Below are 25,889 nucleotides of genomic sequence, written 5' to 3'. Positions count from 1 at the left end.
CTACTGAACTATTGCCCTGCTATGCCACATGTTGTTGTGATCTTGTGTGTTCCCACCACAAAAGCAGAAACAGAGATATAGGTGCAGAAGCAAGAACTAAGGCAGCAGCAGAAACAGTGTCCCTGGAAACTCGATTGCTACCTTCCAATCCTGACAATACCCTCACATTGCATGAAAGGCACCAGAAGGAGATCAGCTCATGGGGACCGCAACACCCACAGTCACCTTCCTGCCTCATTCTGTCATGCAGCCCCGAAAATGTACAATTGTTCTGCTCTCCATACATCTACAAATTTTGAATCTTAAACTGGTTCAGAAAAAGTCGCTGGTTATTTTTTCCTCTACTTTTTAAATCAGAGTTATATAATTAGCAATGAGCAGCATGTTAGTTGCTCCTTGGTCTTGAGCGTGCAATGTCACTTTCCCTTTTTGCAATGAGGTGGTAGTGGTGAGAGATTCCTTTACTTAAATTTCCTTCTACAGTGGTACCTCGGGTTAAGTACTTAATTCGTTCCGGAGGGCCGTACTTAACCTGAAACTGTTCTTAACCTGAAGCACCACTTTAGCTAATGGGGCCTCCTGCTGCTGCCACGCTGCCGGAGCACAATTTCTGTTCTCATCCTGAAGCAAAGTTCTTAACCTGAAGCACTATTTCTGGGTTAGCGGAGTCTGTAACCTGAAGCGTATGTAACCTGAAGCGTATGTAACCCAAGGTACCACTGTCTTATATTCTGTTTTCAGTTTTGAATAGCAAAATGACACTTTTTTATTAGGAAAAGAAATGAATGGAAAATCAGTAACTTAAATCCTTACAGTAATAGGGACACTGGAGACATTAAAAGTGGCTATTCAAGTGGCATTCATCACACATCACCTTAGCCAAGACCAACAGGAAGAAATAAAATGAGCTGAAATGTGTATATTAGGAAATATGTTCTCTAACATTGAGGTGAATTTTCATAAGGCTTTTTTTTATTGCACTTCACTGCAAAAATGTGGAGAACTGAATTTAAGATTGGAAAAAGGAGAAACACAGAGAAACCTAAACTGTCAGTTTCCTCCCTAGGTTAGGGTAAGATTCCCCCCCCCCAAAGCTGCCCCTGGAGTGCCACACTTCATTATCACAACCACCACATGCCAATGGGCCATCTTCACTGGTGGTTCTTTCGTCAGGCATACTGGGAGGTAGGCCACAGTGGCGTACATGTAGCAGAGTGGCATTGTAGCACAATTTTCTATGGCTCCTCAGCCAACCTTCTGCTGACTGTAGTACTGCGCCCTAATAAAGTATTGAATTTTGCTGTCTGATCAAATTGCTTCTTTTGCTGGAGAGAGAGAAAAACATGCCTTTCTTTCCTCAGAGAGTCTTTTCAAAGCCTTGTTTTATGTGAATAAAAATGGCAAAAGTCTGAAATTTAGGAAGAAAAATGGCATCTCAAAATGAGCCAGTACATTAAGAGATAATGGTTGCCTTCCTCCTTCCACATAAAACCTCAAAACTGAAGGAAAGAGGTCATAATAAGTTCAGAGTATCATTGTTCTCCTTCCAGAGGTTTTATCTAAGGAGCCAGGCATTCTGCAGAAGTCACCCGAAAGATTATCGACGATGAGTGTTAATGACATGAATGTGACAGTATCAAACCTTTAATTTATGAGGCGCCTCCTAACATGAAGACAAAGGAATAGCCCGACCTATGACAGTCTGTGCTTTGAAAATGAATCGTGTATTCAGATTTTCAGATATCATAGCTTGCAGAGGAAATTCAGTTTGCACTGTAGCATAAGCGAAAACAAGGGGGGGGGAGTAAATTAATTTCCTTTTCATTACTGTTAAACTTCCACAATATTACACAGAACACAACAGAAAAATCCACAATTATTTTCAAGTTTGTTTTTTAAAAAATCATGGTCTGATCTAGCAAACAGGTTTATGCACGGACATCCCTAGATAAATGGGGAACTGCCTAAACAAAGGGCAGCTGCTTGTACAGTTCCATTGCCTGGTCCATGATTGCAACATACTTGACAGACTCTGGTTGCTTCTGACAGTAGGCATACGTGACTGGGGCCACCAAAATACAACCAGTTGTATTCAAACTTAACTGTGCTTAGAGCAGATCCTTGACCACTTCAAGTCCCATTGAACAGGATCTGTGCTAAGCATAACTAAATAAAATGTGGATCAAACACAACATTTTAATTTGCATCTGATCCAAGCGCAGAAGTGAATTCTGTCAACTTATTTATACCTGGATGCTTTCATAAGCAGAGGAATGCCTCCCCACCCTGATCCAATTTACACTGAAGCCAGGAGTGGCAGCACATTGCTTTTGTCAATGTTTGGAAGCTGCTACAGGCTGGAAAAGGGTAGACATATGGGGTGGAGGGTATTACCTGCTCTTGATTGGGTTACACTCTCTCTGAAGGAGTGGGTATATAGCTTGGGGGTCCTTCTGGTTCCCTTGCTGTCGCTTGAGGTTCAGATGGCCTGAGTTCCCTGAAGTGCCTTTAATCAGCTTCAGTTGGTGACCCAGCTGTGCCCCCTGTCTGATAACCTCTAACTTAGATTACTGCAACACGTTATACATGGAGCTGCCTCTGAAGATGGTTTGGAAACTTCAGTTGATGCAGAATTTGGTGCTCAGGTTTCCTGTGGGCTTTCGTTTTGTTTGCTGGTTTTCACTGTATGCTTTTGATTCTCATATTAGCTGCCTTAGACTGTGCAAAGAAAGGTGGGACAGGAATATTTTATATAAGTAAATAAATAAGTCCTGGTGGCTAGTAGCCCTTCCAATTTTGAGTTGGAATGCTTAGATTACTTGTTTTATATGGGCTCATGCCTCTTTCTCTAAAAGAACAGGAAGACAGTTTAGGAGCTTATCCTTCACATGATGACAAGGAGTGCCATTGCCACTTTCAGCTGCAACGCCATGGCGAGAAAAGTCAACCTGTCAACCATTTAACATAGCTGTTGCTGGCAAATGAAGGCATCAGAGGCCCTTTCCAAGGTATTGGCAATTCTCTGCTGAATTCTGATATGCTACACCTCTTGCTTATTCTTCTCTGCTTTGTACACTTCAAGCATTCTTTCACATTGCCAATTTGCCCTCTTACACACTCATTGTTTTGAATAGTAGGTTCATACCTGGCTGTTGCTATAACATAATTGGTTGGTTTATAGGCATAGCCATGTGCATATTCATGAAGCTAGTTGTGATATTAACCTTCAGCCTATGGACTCTATCTTTCACTCTGTGCATTGATTTTTGCACTGGCTTGCAATGGCTGAGTTTCCCCATTCTTCTTTGAGTTTCTGCATTGCTGCTTCCTTAGAGAATCTGGCTGTGGGCTGGGGATCTTTCATAATGCATGTCCCAAACAGATTATCACTAAAATGCCTTCCCATTCCAACTTTCTCCATCCAATCCCATCTCTAAGAATTGCTTACTAAAGACTGTTTACTAACTCTCTGCTGCATTAGTTCCCAGTTCCCTGGCTGATTGTAATGACTCTTTTAGATTGTGGTAGAAACTGTCTGCTTGCTTGTCTGTCTGTCTGTCTCTGTTTATTGCATAATATACTTACTGTACTTAAACACACTCCCCAACTCTAGACATCCTTTCTCTGTGTGTCCCTAGCTGACACAACTCTGTGACACTGAAATTGCTCAAGCTTATTATCTTCACATTCCTCAGTTGTGAGTGTTAATAGCAGGCAGGGCTTTGTTCTACTATGCAGAAATACACAAATCTTGCAATAACACCTGCCTGTTTTTCAGTTGATTTGACCTCTCCTATTTCATTTTTTTTAAAAAAAAGCTTAGCTCCTTTGCCATACAATTAGCAATTTAAAAAATGCATGAATTAACATGATCAAATACTCAACACCCAAATCTGAATGACTTTTGATTAGATTAGAATCTTGGTCATGTATTCTAGTCTAAAGGAAATATTCAGTGGAAAATAAAATGACAGGAGACAACTCTTCAAACCTATATAGCATTCAGGCTATGAGTGGTAGGATATGGCCAACTAGAAATGCAATTATGAAATGAAAACTGAAAGGCAAAGTGATTATATTATATGAACAAAAGGATGCCTGAAGTGCTCTGAGTTAACTAATCTGTGTTGACTGATCTCAGTGACAGAGCCTAATGTCTGAAGTAGTGGTTCTTATCCGTATTAGAGATTGTAACAAAGGAATGAGAGTACATTTATTAGAGATTAATTAATCTGGAATCACAGAACGTGTCTTTTTGAATGCCTTTGAGCAATTCGCCCAAATTCCCAGAAGAATTGAAGTGAACCTACTCTTCAAGGCATAGCTACACAGTGATTTGGAAAGGGGGTATGAAGTGGCTTTTATCTGAAGAGAGATACTAAGTGGATGTAACTGATTTGGCCACAGCGGCACACACCTCAGTTACATCACATTTGGATCATTGTAACATGCTCTATGGTGGACTGCCTTTGAAAAGTACTCAGAAACTTCAACTGGCTCAAAAAGCTGCAACCTGATTGCTGACCAGGGCTGGTTATAGGGATCAAATGACTCTTTTACTAGAACAGCTCCACGGACTGCTGGTCTGTTTGTGGGCACAATTCAAAATGCTGGTTATGACCTATAAAGCCCCATGTGGCTTCGGTCTAGGCTATCTCAATGACCATATATTTTCTTATGAATCTGCCCAGGTTTTAAGATGTTTTGGGGAGGTCCTTATCTCTGTCCTGCCACCGTCACAGGCACACTTGGTAGGGATGAAGGACAGGGCCTTCTCAATGGCTGCTCCTAGATTTTGGAACTCCCTCTGTAGAGAAGTTAGACCGGCTCCCACCTTGTTATCCTTCTGCTGGCAGGTTTGATCCAACAGGCTTTCGGAAGCTGACTGCTTTTATTGAGGAGGCTGGTGCTGTGCTGTTTTTGTTGTGATTGTCTATGTGTTTTATAGATAGATATAGTTTTAATTCTATAAATGTTTAATTGTTTTTTAATTATTGGGATTTTTTTTCTAGGTTTTTAGTTGTTCTTATTCATGTGACCCAGATCATATTGTTAAAGCTAAGCAACATACTTTTTATGATTTTGGTTAGCCTGGTTGAATAATCATAGTGGGAGAAGGATTGACACGTAAAGATGTTCAAAAGCAAAGGGAGAATTGGGAGGCGGGGTGGACAATGTGATGGTTCTGATTGTTAGGCAGATGCTCTGCAGCCACTCAATTCTGAAATGACTTCCAGATATTGTAGCAGCTGTCAAACTGATCACAGGATCCATTAATCCTGTAATCCTGGTGAATCCTGGAATTTGGCTGCATCAGAAGCAGAAAGCAGAAGAACTGGGATTAAAACGCAGGAGGGGGCTCAATGGCAGAAGATATGCTTTGCATGCAGAAGGTCTCAGATCCAATCCCAAAAATCTTCAGTAGGGCTAGGAGAGACCCATGTCTGAAACCCTGAAGAGCTTGTGTCAGTCAATATAGACAAAACCATGCTAGACAGTCCATGCCAGAAGTCCATCTAACCCTCTCCTTTAGACTTGGGTACCCAAAGATGCAACTGGGATATCTTGTTATGCCTAACACACAACTGCAGCTACATGTTTATTCATGTGGGAAAAATAATGCATTTTTCTTGTGTCCAGGAAAATGACCCCCACCTATTCTGCTGTTGGATGCTCTGGGAAGATCATTTGGGGTTCATGGGGATGATGACTTCTAGCCTGCTCTGGGAATTCAAGTCCTTATTTATAGCTCACTTTTAACAGTAGATTGCATATTCTGTGCTACACACTACATATCAGAGCTAGTGTGGGTGAAGTGTTGAGGTTGTGAGGCCTGTGTGAGCTCATTTAAAGACTGAAATAAGTTGTTAAAGGAAGCTGCATTTTCAGATTCAGCAGAGATGCGCATTAACAAGAAGTAATGGTCATTTCCACATGCTGCTGAGGTTCTTAGCCCAGAGAGCACTATGAGAGAACTTGTAGGGTAGCTTCACATACAACTGTTGAAGTTTGTGTGGGTAAAAACATGACGATCGTCTCCATGGAGGGAGAAAAGTAGCAGGACCCTGACATTTGTGAAGTGGGATGCAAATGTTTATTTTGCAAGAAGTACCTAGGTCAGGAAACTGATTTGCACAATCCAAGTCCTCGTGCTAAAATAAACAGTTGCAGCACACTTTGCAAATGATGGGGTGTGTATTTTTCATGGAGTTATAGCTATGTTGGGGGGGGGATGTGTGTGAAGTAGTCCTTAGGTAAACTGGTTTCTAGAGAATCAAATCAAGAGTGAGAATAGTAAACTTGTTGACTAGCCTTGATCATTTCACAATAAAGATATGGTTCTTTATAAGATTCGTAAAGTACTACACTCTTTTGGTTTTGCTAAATCAGTTGGTGGTCACCTGAACTTTTTCATGGAATAATAAGTCTTGAAAGAAGCCATTTCCATTTACCTTACCGCTGCAGCAGTACCTGTTTATCTACTTGCACTGGTATGCTTTCAAACTGCTGGGTTGGCAGGAGCTGGGACAAAGCAACAGGAGCTTATCCCATCATGTGGACTTGCCAACCTTTTTATTGGCAAGCCCAAGAGGATCCAGTGCTTTATGCCACAGCACCACCCATGTTCCTCCTCTGGAATGAACATCATTGGTTCAGGGGTTTGTGATTATGGAGAATCCAGATGACTGTGCTGACAAACTGTGCATTCCAGTGTTTCCCCGATGTTCTTTTTAGAGATGCAGCATGCCACGAGCTATTTCACTTCAAATGCAATTGTAATACTAGTGTGTCCAGTGTAGACAGGCACAGTACTGATGGGAGACATACCTTTTCAAAAGCAGATCCAGTTTATTCACCCCTCCTCCCAACACACACTGATGTGCTTCCTAAATACTCTCTTCTTTGATCTGTTTATAGAATTTTATTGTAGAAATTTATTTACTTTCAGTATTTATCTATCACCCAGTAACAGAACATTTTCTGGGCATTTATGGGTGATAAAGTTTGCCAAAACAGACGTGACAGAGCTGATTCTATGACTGAATCTCTCTTAGAAGCCTAACAACAACAATAACAACAATAACAACCACCACACCACCTTAAATGCTCTTAAATACAACCAGGGAAAATGGAGGGGGGTGATTAGAGCAGTGACACTCGGGAAGGTGGGGAAAATCCACTCCCCTCTTTGCTGTTTTCTAGAATCCCCACCATTGTGGGGGCGCAGGAGGGGGGAATGCAGGTAACCTGTATTGGCTCTGCATTTTAGCAGCTTCAGGGGGTCTAATAGATTTAGAAGCAGAAAATTGTAAAATGGGGAAAGGTTAGCACCTTTTCGCCAGCACCACTGTTCCAATCACAAACAGAGGCTTGCAGGACTGCCTCTTCTATGAACAGAAACAGACACACACACAAAGAGTGAGAAAGATCCCACATAACATCTGTTTCAGCCCTTAGTGACATTTCATAGATTGGAAGACCAGTTAGGCGGAGGGCAGTCTCATCTCCAGGCTGATAAACAGGTCATTTGTAGTTCTTCTGATGTTGCTCTTTGTTCGCTTGGAGGGATATCCTCCAGCTTTGGCAGTTGCTGTGATCAAAGTCGTGCTCTTTCTCTTTCTCCTTTTCAGTTCAATCTCTGTGGCTTTGTTGGGCACCAAGGGGTTATTGAATTAGGTAACCGACTCTGCTGCTGTTACTGTGGCTGTTTCTTTTGGAGGGATAGGCAGAGGTCATCTGTTTTAACAAAACCATATTGATTTCTTGTGTAAGGCAATCATAACAATCCTGCCGTTAGGTCTTAAAAGAGCCACATGATTATTTACACAAAGGCAAGTGTGCTTACTTCCTCCTTAGCCCTTTAAGATTTGGCAGCTTCTGAATGCAAAGCAGTGAGGCATGCTAACAGTCATTCTATTGGGAGAAAGTGCTTAACACCATTTGGGCAGATCACATTACTATATTTTTTTGACACACTCAAAGAGAGGCATTCACTAACCTATGGCTTTTTCAGAGTGAAACTGAAATAATTCTGTGTGTGTGTGTGTGTGTGTGTGTGTGGTGGGACTGCGTGAATGAATTTCATATCATTTCACTTGCTGATGTGGCTATGGCAGAACTATTTTTAGCTGCCTAATCCTTCCAGCAGAACATGTCTTCTCCTTTCTGATTAGTACAAAGCTGGCTGCTAGTCAAACGACAATTACATCCCAACCCATCACCTACCACAGGCCAACAAACAAGACGCCAAGTTATTTTAACAGTTTCATCCCAGTTCACCTTTTTAATGATTTTGAACTGAACCACAGCAGTGCCCTGAACCTCTTAGAGATGACCAAGAGATGACCAAGTCATCTACAGTCATTCAGGCACTGATCTGGCAAAGGTAGCACCTTCTCCATGAGAAGACAATGGTGGGATGTCTTTTAACCTGCTTAAATGTAAAGATTTTTACACATGAACAATGAGTGGTAAAGGGTGGGTGAGTCTTTGAGATTCAAGAAACAAATAAGAGGGTAATTGTTGAAATTAGAAACAAATTCCTTTCACATTGTATTTGCAAATCTGTGCTGATAAAAGTGTGCTTATTTAGTGCCATTTGGAGGATCTGGTGAAATATTAGAGCCAAATTAAGCCTCCATCAAGATTGTGCAATAAAAACTCAGCAAAGGATTTGTTTGTGTCTGTGTAGCTAGATCAGGGCTCCTATCCATGCAATTTGATATATTACTAGAGAGAGAGAGGAAGTCAACACGTTCAACCAGATAGGAAATTACAATAAATTAGGAAAGGGTGCAGAACAAAGCCACATTGCACACTAGCTCCTTAGAAGTTATTAATAAAAACTGAGCTTCTAATTAGGCAGAGAGAGAGAGAATATAAAGAATTTGGCCTTTGAATCTTAAAACACTGCTGTTCCCGATGAAAGAGAGAGCTAGCAACAAAAATAGCACATGCTGCTGGAAACGAACGGTTGACTGGATTGCATGTCCTGGACAACACAAAGACCAGGTTGGCAGCATTTTCAGATCTATGTGTGTGGCTTGGCTAGTTGAAGTTACCACTCACTGATGACTTTTGCAGGTACTGCCCCCGCACAGTTTATGAATGGCGGCCCACATAGGGGTGCATTTTCCATTCATCTCAGAGGTCTCTGGTCCTGGCATGCTCTGGAAACAAGCCTCTCTGTGCTTCCATCTGGAGCAAAGCGATTCGATATTTTCAAAGCTTCTTATCTAAACAGAAGTGAATTAGCGTGTCTAAAACTCCAGAAATTATCATTCTGAATGGTATAGTTGACATGTGAGAATTATATTTCATTCCTTAGAATGCTTTATATTTCTCATGTGGCTTTGAGTAAGTTAATTAACTTAACCCATGACTTGGTTTTGTCCTTCTGTAAAATGGAAATAGTCAATAGCTACCTCTGTTATGACAATCCATTCCACTGTTATGAAAATCCATTCCACTAATAACTAATGAATGCTTCTATAAATAAGCTCTATGGAAGTACCTAACTAGATCACGTCACTGGAGAACAACTGCATGACTTCTAGTGGCTACTGAAATTCAATCCAATATTATGACATCAAAATCCTAACTTTAGATACCTTAATTTATTGTGTGCATGGATTATCTGTGAGAAGAATATTTTCCTGTGATAAATCTTGCATCAATGCAGTGATTTGGACTAGAACAGTAACTGTCATAAGTTTAAGGCCTTAAAAAACAAGCCCTAATCCAGGAGTAAGTAATGTTGGTATCCTCCACGTGTTATTGGATTACTGAACAACTCTCATAATCCTTGAATGCTAGCTGTGCTGGGTGGGGGGCACTGCATCTCCCCCCCCCCATGCACCAAACATATGAAACAAGAGAAAAGGGTGGTGGGGCAACTAGGTCAGATGGCAACCTTTTTATGAGTCTCTGTCCACCAGTTAAATCAATGCATTAGATGATATCCTTCCAGTATGCAACAGTTCATAAGCTTCAAGCAGGGCATGTCTCATAAATGTAAATAGATTTTAAATCAGGGGTAGGAAACCTAAGGCCCAGGGGCCAGATACGGCCCAATTGCCTTCTTAATCCGGCCCGCGGGCATGTTTTTAAATGAGAAGAATGTGTCCTTTTATTTGAAATGCATCTCTTGGTTATTTGTGGGGCCTGCCTGGTGTTTTTACATAAGTAGAATGTGTGCTTTTATTTAAAATGCATCTCTGGGTTATTTGTGGGGCATAGGTATTCGTTCATTCCCCCCCCCCAAATATAGTCCGGCCCACCACATGGTCTGAGGGACGGTGGACCGGCCCATGGTTAAAAAAGGTTGCTGACCCATTTTAAATGTTTGAAATATAGGATCTTGTGAGGAAGGTTTGAAGGAACTGGACATTGTTCTCACCCAAAAGGGAGAGCACATAATAACAGTGCTTGAATAGATCCCAAGACTGCTATAAATAGGACAACCAATGAGAGTAAGCCAAGAGATAATGAATTTAAACTGGAGGACGGGGGAATAGTCTGAGCATCGGGAGGTGATTTCTAACACTAAACATAGCTGAATAGTAGAATAAACTCATAGTACACAGTGAATCTTGAATATCTGACATTTTTTTCAAAAAAGATTTGATAAATATCTATTAAAGATCCTTTGGGTATTACTTTGGAGGAGAATGGACGGGATGACCTATTAAGGTCAACATGTCTGTGCTGCTGCGATCATAGGCTGTGATTTATTTCTTTGTTCCTTTGCTCCTTTGGTTACCCAAACTGCTCAGCACAAGTGTGTGTGATATTTGTGATCTTTTGACTACAGCTCCCATTCTTAATCCACGTCTGGTTTGCTTCAAATAAATATCCATCATGGATGTTTGGACTCGCTGCCTTGCAATATTTCAGTTGCCCTGTAACTCTTCCCTTTGCATGCTCTTTCGATCCTTAAGAACACACTGTACTGGGAGAATAATCCAGAATAAAGCGCTCGCCAGTACTCTTCCCATTGTTTTCCTGTGCACATGGAGACCACATGTCTGTTGGAATCTATATGTTTGCTTTTTCTAATACTATGTTAAATGAAAACTGTATCAGCAGCACACATCGCACAGTGTATGACTTCTATTAAATAACTGTTGTTAAAAACGTCACCCCCTCTTCTGACTTACCCAAGCATTTATCAGAACAGGAGCAAGGGGCTAATACTATGTATTAGTATCTATTACTATGTAATACTAGTAATACATATTAGTATGTATTATTCTGAGTATACCTGCATAGGGAAGGGCTGCAAACCATCTTAAGTCCAAAAGTGCCAGTTTAAGCAGTTTGTGGATTGCATGGTAGAGGCAACATAGCTGGGTCCAAGTGCAGTACTAGAGCTTTGACTTTAGTAGTGTTGTTGTCCTATAGTAAACTATCCTTGCACCATTTGCCTTGAAGTACCATCATCAAGGGACACGGGTGGCGCTGTGGTCTACACCACAGAGCCTAGGGCTTGCTGATTAGAAGGTCGGCAGTTTGAATCCCCGCGACGGGGTGAGCTCCCGTTGTTTGGTCCCTGCTCCTGCTCCAGCAGTTCGAAAGCACGTCAAAGTACAAGTAGACAAATAGGTACCGCTCCAGTGGGAAGGTAAACGGCGTTTCCGTGCACTGCTCTGGTTCGCCAGAAGCGGCTTAGTCATGCTGGCCACATGACCTGGAAGCTGTACGCCGGCTCCCTCGGCCAATAAAGCGAGATGAGCACCGCAACCCCAGAGTCGTCTGCGACTGGACCTAATGGTCAGGGGTCCCTTTACCTTTACCTTACCATCATCAAAACAAAGATATTAGGGGTGGCTTTCAACTAAATAAATGCACAACTGGAATGACATCTGCTTGTGCAACAGGACTGCTTGCCCTCCTCCTGCCATCCCCAAATCTGCTGTGTGGAGAAGTCAAGAGGGCAAAAAAGTCCCATTGTGCTGTCGGAACTTTTCAGGACCGATCCTAGTAAGAATTTAGCATCTTATGCTAGCACCTTCCATGTGAACTGCACAAGAATCATTCAAAGCCTTCCCGTCAATAAATGCTTTGTCCTTTCTACATCCCTAGTTAGCATATGGTATGCCTTGCACTGATGTGGCTATAGATATGTTTCGGGTTCAAGGTGACATTGTAGGGTGTTCGCCCATTCTCAATCGCAGAATAGTGCTGTACTTCATCTGGCAATGGTTACATCATGATGATGAGTATTTATATAGGCTTGAATCCTGAGTTGTCATTTTATGACTAGAATAGCTCCTTCTGTTCACAGAGGGGGCTCCAATTGGGAGGGGGTCCACTGACATAGGTAGAAGAAGGTGACCTTTGCCAACTCTTTCTTCCCCCTGCAGCCTTCTGTGTCACCTTCTACATTGTTCTGGAGGTCTCCCAACCAGGAAGGAGGGGAATGTTGTTTAAAATAAGTTTATACATTGAAATAGGCAATTCTGACCTGCCCTGTCTGCATTGGACTGCCTCTTACATTGTGTGCTTATCTCCAGACTGCTTGTGTGTTCCTTTTTCTTTTTGTAAAAAAGCCCAACCATATGCAAAAATATGTGTATTAAGCATATAGAAGGGTCAAGCCCTATGTGGGACTATATTTAAGAATTTAAAGAGAGTCCTGCTGGATCAGGCCCATGACCCACATAGCTGAGCATCCTGTTTTCACAGTGGCCAACCAGATGCCTATGGGAAGCCAAAAGTAGGACACATAATTTTATAAATATTCATACCTATGTAAGCATGTTTATATGCTTTGTTGTATGTCTGTGCTTTTGCACTGGTTACTTTAGGGTACCTGGAATGTACCGTAAATGCATGTAATATTTGCACATGCAATATGCATGCAATATGTGAGAATTCCTCATATTTTTAGTAGATCAAGAAAAGAAAAATATGCTTCTTTTTGAGATGAAGGAAAGAGATGGGAATTTGAAAAAATAAATAAAAGTCCATGTGTATGAACTTGCCATTGAGATTTTCAGAAAATTCCATCCTTACCCCCAACCCTCCAGACCAGGATTTCAGGATAAAAGGTGATCAGATACAGGACTTTCCAATGATGCTGGAAAACTGATATCAATGTGGTAAACAAACATTTGGTATTTATTATATAAAGCAATTTGAAGCCAGGCTGGGGCCATATGTTTATAGAAGCAGATTTCCATGCGGGTATTCCTTGCTGGACCGGAAGCTGTGCACACAAACAGGTGCCATGGGTACAATTCTCCAGTCTGATAATCAGAGAAGCACCAATTGGCTGCTCAGTGGGTAGAAGCTTGCCAAACAGCTGCTCAGTGAAACTGCTACTTCGCAAACAGTTCTATGCAGGCACCTAAGTAGACCAGTGGCATTATATTCTTCATCTTTTATTTGATCAGTGGGTTATTCAAGTTTTGTTTGGCTAAAAAAAATGGTCCCCTCAATTAATAGGGTAGCATTTTTCATTTAAAACCGAAATGTAAGTAGGTACAAATCTATGGGTGGCAGCCACCTTCTTAGAGGAAACATTTCCTCCCTTTATTTTATGTGATGGAGGCCACTTGCATGATGCAGCTTCCTGTGGTACGTGAGCATCACCCAGAAAGAAAGAAAGAATGCCTTTCCCCTACTTCTGGACTCTTGTTTTCATAGTTTTTGCAAACTCTGAGTGTAATTGTATACACACGAACCTGAAATCAGCGAGGTTTACTTTTGAGTAGGCACCCATAAGTTGATGCTGTTAACTGATTAGTCAAAACAATTAACAGCCTAAATTGTTTGACTGACAGCCATAACGTTTCTTTGCTTAGTAATCTGAGTGCTAAATTCTACCTCCTTGAAATCTAGATCTACTTGGAGAATTGTAAACACCCCAGTATTTAAACAATTCTCCATCACACTGTAAGACAGCAAGACACATATTTTTATTTCAGTGACAACTGACCTGGCTTCACCTTGGAGGCTGTTTCCTACGGGGATCTTGATCTGCTACTGGTAGGAGGAGAAATATTAACTGCAGACAAATAAATCAGGAGGAGGATGCAAACTGTCACCCTAATTTCAAAGAAATGTTGCAAGACCTTCATACTTTCTGATGCAATTTATAACATGGTCCTGCATGGAAATTAGTTTTCTATTGTTTTATGCTCTACACCCCCACCCAGATAATGTTTGATATCAGAGCTATGAAATCAGGGTTGGAGCTGTAATGCTAGATGGATATTGAAAACTTGTTCCTTGTCAAGACTATTGTTCTGATTAAGCATCCCATCTAGGGTGCTTTAAAAAAGAGAAGACCACAAAGAGATTCACAAAGAATTTGGGCCAATTGGAGAGAACATGAGGCTCAACTATTTCAAGCCTCAATAGGAATCCCCAACCCCTGCTCAATATGCAGCATTTCCATTAACAAGCTGAGAAAGCTCATACCAAGAACTAACTCAGTTGGTCTTTAAGGTGCTACTGGAAGGAATTTTTTTATTCATGTATAAAAGGTCACTATTAGAATGGAGATGGGAAGTTGCTTATTTGAAAAGACTCCCATACCCCACTCAGCCCTTCATGCAGAAAGCTCTTTCATCAAGTAGAAGATTAGGCTATAAACCATCTCCCTGACTTGGATGAAGGTCTGTAACATAATTTTCATGCAGAAATCCTCAGGTTCAATCCCTGGTATCTTTAGGTAGGGCTCATTAAAAACTTTGCCTGAAAGACTGGAGAGTTGCCGCTAGTCCGAGTAGACAACAAGAAGTTAGATGGCATAAGGCAATTCTCTATGTTCCTATTCTCTATACAGAGAAGTTTTGGTGTGCATGTGTGCTTTCCAAGAGACTACATGCGCATCCTGTGTTGGTACCAGAGGGATGTACCTTGCTCCCTCCCCACACATCTGAATTTGCTCTTAAGGAAGGTGCGATTATACAGTGTGGAGCAGTGACATAAAAGAAGAAAAATAAGCAAGGAACCCTATACCAGGTGGAATGACTGTAGGAGAAAAACCATTTTGGTATAAGTAATTGAGTCGGCACGGGAAAGAGAGCAAGCTTGTGTGCAAGGTGAAACACTTCTCACTGTTGCTCATGTGCAGATACATTATCTCAGGAAATTAATTTACCCTGCCCACAAAACTGTTTGTGGATCTTTCTGCGACAGAAAAAGTACAAAAGGTTTTGATTTAGAGAAGTGTAAAGTTACTTTCATTTAAAATCCTAGAATTGTAGAGTTGGTCGGGACCGCAAGTGTCATCGAGTCCAACCCCCTGCAAGGCAGGAATATTTTGTCCAACATGAGGTTCAAACCCACAATCAGCTTCCTGCTTCTGGTGATCTCTCCCCCTTGCATCCACTGAAAAGCCACATCCCATGTGACGTGTGATGCTGCCATGGGATCACAAACCAGATGAGCACATGTGCAGCCACATCAGCATCTTTGAATCAATGCTTCAGCAGAAGATGCGGCCATCAAGAGATGAATCCTTTTCACTGATCAGTGTAATATGAAAAGTTCTGTTATGGTAAGTTCTACCTCATAAACTGCCTACACCTCTCTCAGCATCTCAGCAGCTTTGCTGACTATCTATATACCAATCTACCTACCTATACTGTTGTCAAGCATTTAGTCTGATTAATACTCTTACTCAGTACGAGTATTAGACATACTCAGAAATGAGACAAAAGCACTCTTTGCAACTCAAACACTCTACTTTTTTATTCTATCACATATTCTGTAGGCAGTTATATTTTTAATTTATGCATCAAAGTCTGTTTTATATGCACAGTGCTTCTTGCCATGAATAAAAGCATGTGTGGCAACAGGGTAATTTCACTTATCTCAGATTACGATCTACAGATATCATGGCAGCCAAAAGCACCCTCACATCTGCTTTTAGCTGATGCAGTATCCATAGATACCAAGGTCAATCTGTAAGAGTAGCGGGGAGCATCACAGATTCAAAAAAAAAACCACTTTGGTGCATATCATGAACATGTGATTCCAACCTGACAAGACAAACTCCGGGACAAAACTTTGGTACACATGAAGCTCTGTTCATGGCATTGTGTCAGGAGGGCCAGCTCACACTGAACACTGAAGCACACTATCCGAAGCAACTAACGATCATGGTATTATAACACCGGACCGTGTGGATCGGTGTGCCATCCCTAAATCTGTCAAAATGAATCTTAATGACTTCACTTAAAGATATATTGCTGCATCACCACCGACAAATATTTTGGGGCTTTACTGCTATCAGTAAAATCCACTCAGCTCCCAAAGCCTACTTTTCCTGTATGGTAACATTCCATTATTAAATGGGGGTGGTGGTGGGAAGCGGGAGGGATACACTGCTATAACTGAAAAGAAGCCATACCCATGCCAAAAAGCAGGGCCCATAATATATTGTTGGCCCACATATCCAATGCTACTTAATGCTAAGTACAGTATGTTCCTATTAAAAAGGAATAACTGATGCAGGTAGGGCTCCTAAGAGCAAGAGCAGGACAATGCAATAAATAGAAAACAGAATCTATTGTAAGAGATGGGCAGCACACTTTATGTCCCTCATGGCAATTAGACTAACAACACAATACTGTGTGCGTTGACTCAGAACTAAGAACCATTAACTTCAGTGGGACTTGTGCCTTGGGAAGCAAGCTTTGATTAGCTGTACTTAGTTCCCACTGAAATCAATTGGTCAAGTCATGACTAAGTTACCCTACTGATTTCAATGGGATCTAAGGGACACGGGTGGTGCTGTGGGTTAAACCACAGAGCCTAGGACTTGCCGATCAGAAGGTCGGCGGCTCGAATCCCCGCGATGGGGTGAGCTCCCATTGCTCGGTCCCTGCTCCTGCCAACCTAGCAGTTTGAAAGCACACCAGTGCAAGTAGATAAATAGGTACCACTCCGGCGGGAAGGTAAACAGCATTTCCGTGCGCTGCTCTGGTTCACCAGAAGCGGCTTAGTCATGCTGGCCACATGACCCGGTTCCCTCGGCCAGTAAAGCGAGATGAGCGCCGCAACCCCAGAGTCGGCCACGGCTGGACCTAATAGTCAGGGGTCCCTTTACCTTTAAGCTAGCTTAGTCCAGACCTAAGCCAACATTTTCCTCTAATAAAAGCAGGTTCTCTCTTTAGTAATCTTTTGAATGAAATACACTGCACAAAATGCTTTTTTTAAAAATCTGCAGCTTTGTATCCATAAGGTTTATGATCTCTATCCCAACCTGCACTTTGACACAGAATTCCATCCAAAACCAAATGCAGAGAGCAATTAGTTAAAAGGAGCAACCATTTCCTTTATTTCAACAGGATTGCTTCATCGCCTTGCACTCCGTATTGATCATCAATATCCCAAACCTAATTAGTTCAGATCATGGATATAAGATTGCCTCAAGTAGGGTTGATCAACAGGGTTAATACTGGATTTTGTCTGGTGGGGGTTTTTCTGTGCCCTTAACGGCAGTGTGGCTAGCACATATTGAGTTTGCAGGAAAGCCCCCACTTTTGATTTTCTGCCTGTTGTGCTGTTAACGGCACAGGAGCCCAACTATAAAAAGGTAGCAACTCTAGCTGCTAACATCCCACAAGCTGGGAACTGAACTGACCAAGACTGTTGAATTTCCCAAGAGCAAATCATATAAAACAATTCAAAATGATCATCAAACACAGCAACAACAATCCCGTTAACGACTTCAGCATTCACTGCATGGATGAATGTAGTTTGAAGTTCTGATAAATTTCCTTTTCCTGATTGCTTTGTATCATCAAGAGATCACAGTAAGCAACACTATCTAATTATCACCAGCTTCTCCATTTAAGAAATGACAATGCTGACAAGGTTCCCACAGGAACACATTAAGAATCTACCTACCAGCTAGCGTGGAGTGGTCCATGTAAGCAATCAGAGCGTAGTAAACGGCCTGAAGATTAACACTCGTGTGTTTTTTTAATGGTGTTCTCCCATACATGACTTAAACATCGCTAAAGATAATTGAAGTTAAGTGGATAGAGGAGACTAGCCTTTAATTCTCAGAATCTCTCATCTCAGTAGCCTGAGTAACCTGGTAACTTCAATGAAATTAATCATGTGTAAGAGATTTATGGCTTCTGCATCCCAGCGAACAGTTGGTTTTTCCTTCCTAATTTTCAGTTCTCAAATGAGCCCAGACACAGCCCTGTCACTTTCAATATTAGGTCTCCAGCCACCTGGCCTGGCATTCTTATTATCAGAGCAGATTCAAACAGATGATAAGATCCATCTATCAAAGGAAAGTAGCCAATGTATTTATAGCCAGCCAGGAAACAACTTGCCTTTGGCTCTGGAATTTCAGGGCAAGTCAGCAGCCTTCAGTCTAGCAGGAACGCTACCTTATTTGGTACAGCAAGCACATTTTTTTTTAAAAAAAAATGATTGTTGTGTCAGGAAAAGCCATTAAGTTGAGCAGTATTGGTAATGCAATCCATATTTTCAGCAAAACAGACTCTGCTTTTTTCATCAGAACTGGGTATAGTTTCTGTACCTACAGAGACACACCGTAAATAGGTTTGCTTGTGCTGCAGTGGCATTTATTGCACATAGACCGATGACTTATACAGTAGTAAACTGCACCAGAGTATATAAATACATTATAAAATGCATACACACTCACACATGCACGAGCACACACACACACACACAAAAAAAGGGAAATGACAATGAAGTGTTGAAATCTCAACAGGTTCACATGGGCTCTTGGGAATAAAAAATATAACTTATAAAATCTCTTAGAACAGATTCTTTTATACTATGAATACACTTACAGTACCTCCATTAAATAATATAAAACACTTTTTTTTTAATAAAATGACAACGTATCAGACAACAACAAATATCAAGATGGAATTTGATGCTTTTTAAAAACAACAACACCCTTCTTTGTTTTCCAGGGGGTCTCTCTCTCTCTCTCTCTGTGTGTGTGTGTGTGCACGTGTGTATGAGTGTGTAAGAGACAGAGAGCATGCATCAAACTACAATTGCTAACACTGTGCAAAAGAAAAACCTCTCTCATTCTTTTCAAATGTGCAGTAACATTTCTGGTTCCCCCAGCCAATCCCCCCCCTTAAATTTTCAATGTGAACAAATTGTCTACAGAGGATCAATGCTCCTGCCTCTCTCTCTCTCTATATATATAAAACAAAGACAAAACCCTAACTAATGATACATAAATAAGCTGTTTAATATAAACACATTTGTTTTCTGTACAATATGCACAGCTTGAGGTAGACGTTTTATAGCCTGATTGCTGTTGTCTCATAGGACAAGAAAATTGCACACACACACCCCAGAAAGTCAATGGGATGAAAAAAATAAAAAACAGGAGAGATTTGTTCAGAACACAAACATGACAATGAACAATATTACTGATGTATCTTTACCTTCTAGATGTTAAAGAAGAGTGTGGCCACTAAGTTATTAAGGCTACAAGCTAACACACACTTACTTGCAAGTAAGTTCCATCAAACTCATAGGATCAGACTGCATGGTAAAACTCGCAGGAATAGTTTTTCAATGGCTTATTAAAGAGACTTTTAGCACGGTTTGCAAAGGTGCTGAGTGCCTGAAATTTGCACTGGGTGACCAGCACTTCTTTTTTTAAAAAAATAAATAAATAACCAGGCTACTTTTTCTGCTACTGAATGCCTGGGATTAGTACAAACAACGAAAAAAACGCTCTATGTAGCTCTGCAGTCAAGCCAACAAGGGCTTGATCCTGTTTCCCTCAATACCAGGAGAAGAATCCCCCACCCTTTTCAACGCCTGTCAGGCTAAGTGCCTGCCACGACTTCAGCTCTTCCTGAAACACTTCTTGTGCAAAGTCCTTCCAACTTATTTCTGCCCTCTTCCTGGCTCACCAACAGCCCCTCCATGCAAATATTATTATCCTTAATAATAATAATCCAAATAGCTTGGGGAAATGGGTCGTTTATCTCTTTTGTTCAATGGTCAGTTGCTCTCTGTTTGCTTCGGTTTCTGATGAGTCAGAAGTGGTCCGATGCATACACGTTCACCTGCTTTTCACCTTAAGTAAATAAAATCTCTCCCCCCCCCCCCAACAAGTGAGACAGCTCAGTCTGGTGTTTGTATATTAGCCAGTCCCCTGGTGGGGGTGTTTTCTTCCCTTGCCTGTTTCTTTGGTTCCCCTTCTTGAACTGCAGTGTGCCCACCTAATCCATGGCTTTGATGCTCCCCACCATCTGCCCTTATACCTTGGATTCTGAATAGGAGGTTTTACTGTTCCTGTCCTCTAAGCTGGAGTCACTTCCATCCTGCATCCCACCATTGTAAGCAGACCATGTCCCTCCCAGAGTGCATGGAGGGCTGTTACCCAGAGTACTGATGAAGCCCCCAGGGTAACGAGAGAGCTCCGTAGTGGTAGCATGCAGCCTTCGGTCGGCTTTCCTAGGGCAGCACAGCAGCCTCTTGAAGGCTTTGCGGAAATCAGGGCTCCTGCAATAGATGATGGGATTAAAGGCAGAGTTGGCATAGCCCAGCCAGTTGAAGAAGACAAAGAGCTGGTCGGGTACGAGGCCTCTGTTGAAAACTTTGACCACGTTGACCAAGAAGAAGGGTAACCAGCAGAGAGTAAAGACTCCCATGATGATGCCCAAAGTCTTGAGGGCCTTCTGTTCCCTTACAGCCAAAATGCGGGAGGTTTTCCTTCTATTGGCTTGACCATTGCCCAAAATCGGCAGGTCCTGGTGGACTGGCTGATGTTGCTGCTGGTGATTGTTGTAGAACCTGCCCTCGCACTTGTCGATTTTCTTCATCTGCTCTTTCGCTTCTCTGTAGACCCTCAGGTAGACAAAAATCATAACGAAGAGGGGGATGTAGAAGGAGATGACGGAGGAGGCGATGGCATAGGCCCTGTTGGTGACAAAGTCGCAGCAGCTGGGGTTTTCATAGCACTCCATAGCATCATGGCCCGTGTCTCTCCACCAATGCATCATAATGGGCAAGAAGGACACCAGCGCGGAAATTGCCCAAACGATGCAGACAATGATTTTGGCCCGTCTCTTCGTCATGAGGCTCTGGTAGTGGAAGGGCGAGATAATGGCCAGGTAGCGGTCAATGGCAATGACGCACAGGGTCTCGATGCTGGCCGTCACACACAGGACGTCCACCGACGTCCAGCACTCACACAAGAAGGAGCCCCACAGCCACGAGTCGCGCACCACCAGCGTGGCCCCAAAGGGCACCACCACGGAGCCCATGACCAAGTCGGCGCAAGCCAGGGAGGTGATGAAGACATTGGTGAGGGTCTGCAGCCTCTGCGTCCGCCCGATGGCCGCGATCACCAGCCCGTTGCCCACCACGATGAACGCCACCATCAAGGACATCAGCAGGCTCATGCCCACCACCCACTGCTGGGACAACTCCTGGGGGGCCAGCTGTCTGCTGTCGCCGGAGGCGTCACTCCCGTTGCTATCGCTGGAGGCGTTGGACCTGTTGTGAGCGCTGTTCTCCAGGAAGCCCCATCCATCGCCCATGGCTGTCCAAGTGAGGCTCACGTCAGGGCAGCCCGGCCGGAGGCATGAAGGCGAAAAGAGGATCTGCCCTCTCGCAAGCGCCCGAGGAGCTGCGGCGGCGGCGACGACGATCGACTTCCCGCAGCTGCTGCAAGCGCCGCCACTTGCTCGGGGGCTTTCAGCATGTTTGGGAGCGATCCTCCGGCGGCCCGCGCCCGCGACGCCTCCCCACAGACTCGACGTCAGGCGCCGGGCAGCCAATGGCGAGCCGAGGCGCCTGCGGCCGCTCCTCCGGAGATCAGAAGAGGAGCTCGACAGAGCGCGAGAGGGCAAGAGCCGCCCCGGGTCCCGGCGGAGGGGAAGCCGCGGGCTGGGCTGGGGGTCAGGCGCCGCGCCCCCAGCCGCACCCCCTGCCGAGCTGGTGGGGATTCCCCTCGCCAGGGAAGGCGCCGGAGCCCGCAGAGAACACTTTGCTTCCCCCTTGCGAAGGCGCCCTCCGAAGCTGCGGCTCGAAGGGACGAGCGAGGTCTCGGGGCTGCGGGAGGCGCTTCTCCAGCCGCTGCCGGCCAAGTGTCCTTGCGGCGCCCTTTCCTCCTCCTCGCCGCTCCTCCACCGCGGGGCGGACGACCCTCCTTGGCCAGAACGAGCAAGGGAGGCTGAGGGAAGCCTCGGCACAGCCGCCGCCGGAGCAGAGCGCCGGCGCCGCAAAGAGCAGCTCGGGCCCGTTGCCACCGTCCCGGCTGCGTCTCTCCTAGGAAAAACACCCCCAGAACCGGCCGCGGGGGTCCCTCCTGAGCGCGGCCAGCGGCTGCTCCCGCTCCGTGCAAGGGGCTTGGCGCCCCCTCTCGCCCGGCTGTGGGGCGGCGGCATGAGGGGAAGTGGGCTCAAGCCTGCGCTCGAATTGAGGGCGAGGCCACCTTGCACTTCCTTCACAGAGTGGGCCAACCTGCTATTTCCTCGGGTTCTCAGTATTTAACCTGTTATTTGTATTAAGTTATCAACTCCCCCCCACTTCGATTTACAGAAATATTTGGAAAGTTAACTCACTTTAAAAAAAATATAGACAAACAGACATATACAGAAACACTCACCTAAAATAAAACACACCAGGCTCTGGAACCCCTCAGTTTTTTGGTTTGTGGCTTGGCCTGGTTGCTTCACACTGAATAACAGGCTGTGAGAACCCACAGTTTTGTGCAGTGTGTTGGTTGCCTCATACAGTGTTCTTTTTTCTAAATAAAAATAAAAATGTTTAGGGGCACTCTCATTTTGACTCAAGAAATTTGGGAAAAATAAATACAGTAAATTGACAAAAGATTCACAAAATGTTTAGGAGTATGGTTACCCCTGTGTCCCCCCAGAAAAAAGCACTGGCCTCATATATCTGCCTTGCCTACCTGCAAGAGCAGTCTTCGCCAACCTGGTGCTCTCCAGTTTGTGTTAAGTCTACAAGTCCCATCATCTCAAGTCGTTCTGGCCAGGGCAGATGGGAGTTGTAGTGCAACAACACAGAGAGCGCCGGCAGTGAGTGGTGGAAGCAGTTAATGCTTCCCATCTTTCCTCCCTCTCTGCTACCTAACGACCAGTTCTCTAATGCAGAAGGAGCAGAAAACCCCAGCTGCTTCTTGCAGCCTCTGCTGCTTGCTTTCCCGTCCGAGCATCCCTTCCACTGCAGCTCCATCTGCAAGGAGCACTGTCATCCAGATGGAGATGGTGAACGATCATATGGAAGCAGCAGCTGCTCCTCATCACCATCACTTGCTCGCTGACCCACTAAAGGGCCAATATTCCCTGCCACCCGGTGTGGGAGGGCAGGCTAGTATATACAGAGGTGACTGCTCTTTTGAACCTCCACTTGGTTTTCACGGGAATGAGTGTTGCTGTGTCAGCACAAGAAGTGGGGCCAACCTCTCAAAGGCTCCTGCCTCTGGTAGTTCTGACTGTTGCTCTAACCAGGGATGGCCAGACTTGGCCCTCCAGCAGTTTGGGGACTACAATTCCCATCATCCCTGACCACTGGTCCTGTTAGCTAGGGATGATGGTAGTTGTAGTCCCAAAACAGCTGGAGGGCCAAGTTTGGCCATGCCTGTGTCTAAGCAGTGACTTGTCAGAAGCCCATTCCTTCCTATGGCACTGCATTCTCTAGGGATGCTCGGTGATGCCATCTTCCTGCCATAGGGGGCAGCTGTGTGTTGGGGGCATGAGCAGAGGGAGGTTTGTGGGCTCACCCCTAATTTACTGGGGAGTAACTCCTATGGGACGCGGGTGGCGCTGTGGGTTAAACCACAGAGCCTAGGGCTTGCCGATCGGAAGGTCGGAGGTTCAAATCCCCGCGATGGGGTGAGCACCCGTTGCTCGGTCCCAGGTCCTGCCCACCTAGCAGTTTGAAAGCCCGTCAAAGTGCAAGTAGATAAATAGGTACCGCTCTGGCGGGAAGGTAAACAGCGTTTGCGTGCACTGCTCTGGTTTGCCAGAAGCGGCTTAGTCATGCTGGTCACATGACCCGGAAGCTGTACGCCGGCTCCCTCGGCCAATAAAGCGAGATGAGCGCTGCAACCCCAGAGTCGTCCACGACTGGACTTAATGGTCAGCGGTCCCTTTACCTTTACTAACTCCTATTAATATAAGAAGAGCCCTGAGGGATCCGACCAAAGGCCATCATAACCATGAGCCATAGAACCATAGAATTGTAGAGTTGGAAGGGACCCCGTGAGTTACTCTCCGCAATGCAGGAATCGCAGCTAAAGAAGTCCTGGCAGATGGCTATCCAAACTCTTTAAAAAACTCCAATGAAGGAGAGGTAGCCCATTCTGAGGTAGTCCTTTTCGCTGTTCAACAGCTCTTACCATCAGAAAGTTCTTCCTAATGTTTAGTTGGAGTCTCCTTTCTTGTAAATTAATCCACTGGTTCAGTTCCTACCCTCTGAAACAGCAGGGGGAAAAAGCTTGTGACAGCCCTTCAGATGTTTGAAGATGACTCTTGTATCACCTCTTTGTCTTCTCTATGCTAAACATTTTTTGTTACCCATTCCTCACCTTATTTTTGAATAAACATGCATATGATCAAGCTACCCGATGTATATGAGAAAATCAGTTGTGGGAGTAACTGTAGTGTGCATGTGTGCTTTGAGAGAAAGATGTTTCTGTATGTTTTTGTGTCTCTGCAGTTTTGTTTGCTTGCAAGTTTCTTGCGATGATGTGTTGCAAGGAAGTGGAAGGTTAGTCTTTCTGAGCTTCTTGAATTCTGTGCCAGCCATTGTTACTTCTTATGTCAGTCCAGTGGTTACATAAATGGGTGAATGACATAACTTGCAGATAGTGTTACTCTATGTAAATATGGCAAGCGAAAGAGTGAATCTGTATAGGAAGAATTATGAGCTAATGGTATGTTTAATCAGATCAGGGGGGCTGCAAAGCAAGGGATGGCATTAAGAAAGAAAAAGAGAGAGAGAGAGAGAAAGAAAGAAAGAAAGAAAGAAAGAAAGAAAGAAAGAAGAAATTACATTTAATTGCTGCTTTTATTTACTTCAAATTCAACTGTGTCAATTGCATGAATCAGAGGAATAATATCCGTGTTGTATTTCCCCCTTCTTTGCATGCAACCAAACTAACAGAAATATGGTGGTACTCTTTTCTATATGCTTAACTTAAAGAGGGCAGTTTGTGCTATTGTTTTAATTTTTTTACAGCAATGCGGCTATTCAAAAGTTTACAGGTGCCATATAAAGATTGCTTTCCAAGCTTCAAGAGCTTTCATGTCCTTTTTTATCTTCCAACCCTAGACATGGTCAAGGCAAATAGAACTGGGTGGATGCTGTAATACTGTAATAGATTTCATGCACTAGCAGGAAACTGGATTAGCCAACACTGATCCTGTAACCTCGTGCCTGCAGTTTTACTTCCTAGCCTCATAAAGTGAACCCATACTGGTATTACATATGGACAGGGACGTGTGTGGCACTGTGGTCTAAACCACTGAACCTCTTGGGCTCGAGTCTGTGGGGAGGCGTCGCGGGCGCGGGCCGCCGGAGGATCACTCCCAAACATGCTGAAAGCCCCCGAGCAAGTGGCGGCGCTTGCAGCAGCTGCGGGAAGTCGATCGCCGCCGCCGCCGCCGCTGCTCCTCGGGCGCTTGCGAGAGGGCAGATCCTCTTTTCGCCTTCATGCCTCCGGCCGGGCTGCCCTGACGTGAGCCTCACTTGGACAGCCATGGGCTCCTGCCTCTGGTAGTTCTGACTGTTGCTCTAACCAGGCATGGCCAGACTTGGCCCTCCAGCTGTTTTGGGACTACAACTACCACCATCCCTAGCTAACCTTGCCAACCTAGCTGTTCGAAAGCAAGCACACCAGTGGAAGTAGATAAATAGGTACTGTGGCAGGAAGTTAA

General features: G+C 44.0%; 2 protein-coding genes across 2 annotated transcripts in view; both read right to left on the bottom strand.

The window, feature by feature from the left end:
* Positions 1–773: 773 nt before the first annotated feature.
* LOC308586440 (uncharacterized protein) overlaps positions 774–25,889 on the bottom strand; it is a 65,898-nt gene continuing 40,782 nt past the window's right edge. Inside the window, exon 5 of the mRNA XM_081193115.1 lies at positions 774–1,773. Coding sequence (XP_081049241.1) covers positions 1,664–1,773 — 110 coding nt within the window. The 3' untranslated portion in view covers positions 774–1,663. The remainder of the gene's footprint in view (positions 1,774–25,889) is intronic.
* On the bottom strand, positions 18,538–22,473 carry ADRB1 (adrenoceptor beta 1). The gene has a single exon (XM_081192916.1). It carries the CDS (start codon positions 22,371–22,373, stop codon positions 20,238–20,240), a length of 2,136 nt encoding a protein of 711 aa, XP_081049042.1. The 5' UTR covers positions 22,374–22,473; the 3' UTR covers positions 18,538–20,237.

The sequence above is a fragment of the Podarcis bocagei genome (assembly GCF_964188305.1).
Source record: "Podarcis bocagei genome assembly, chromosome: 4".
Classification (NCBI taxonomy): domain Eukaryota; kingdom Metazoa; phylum Chordata; class Lepidosauria; order Squamata; family Lacertidae; genus Podarcis; species Podarcis bocagei.
Note: the sequence above shows the minus strand (reverse complement) of the source record. Positions and strands in the feature narration are given on the sequence as shown.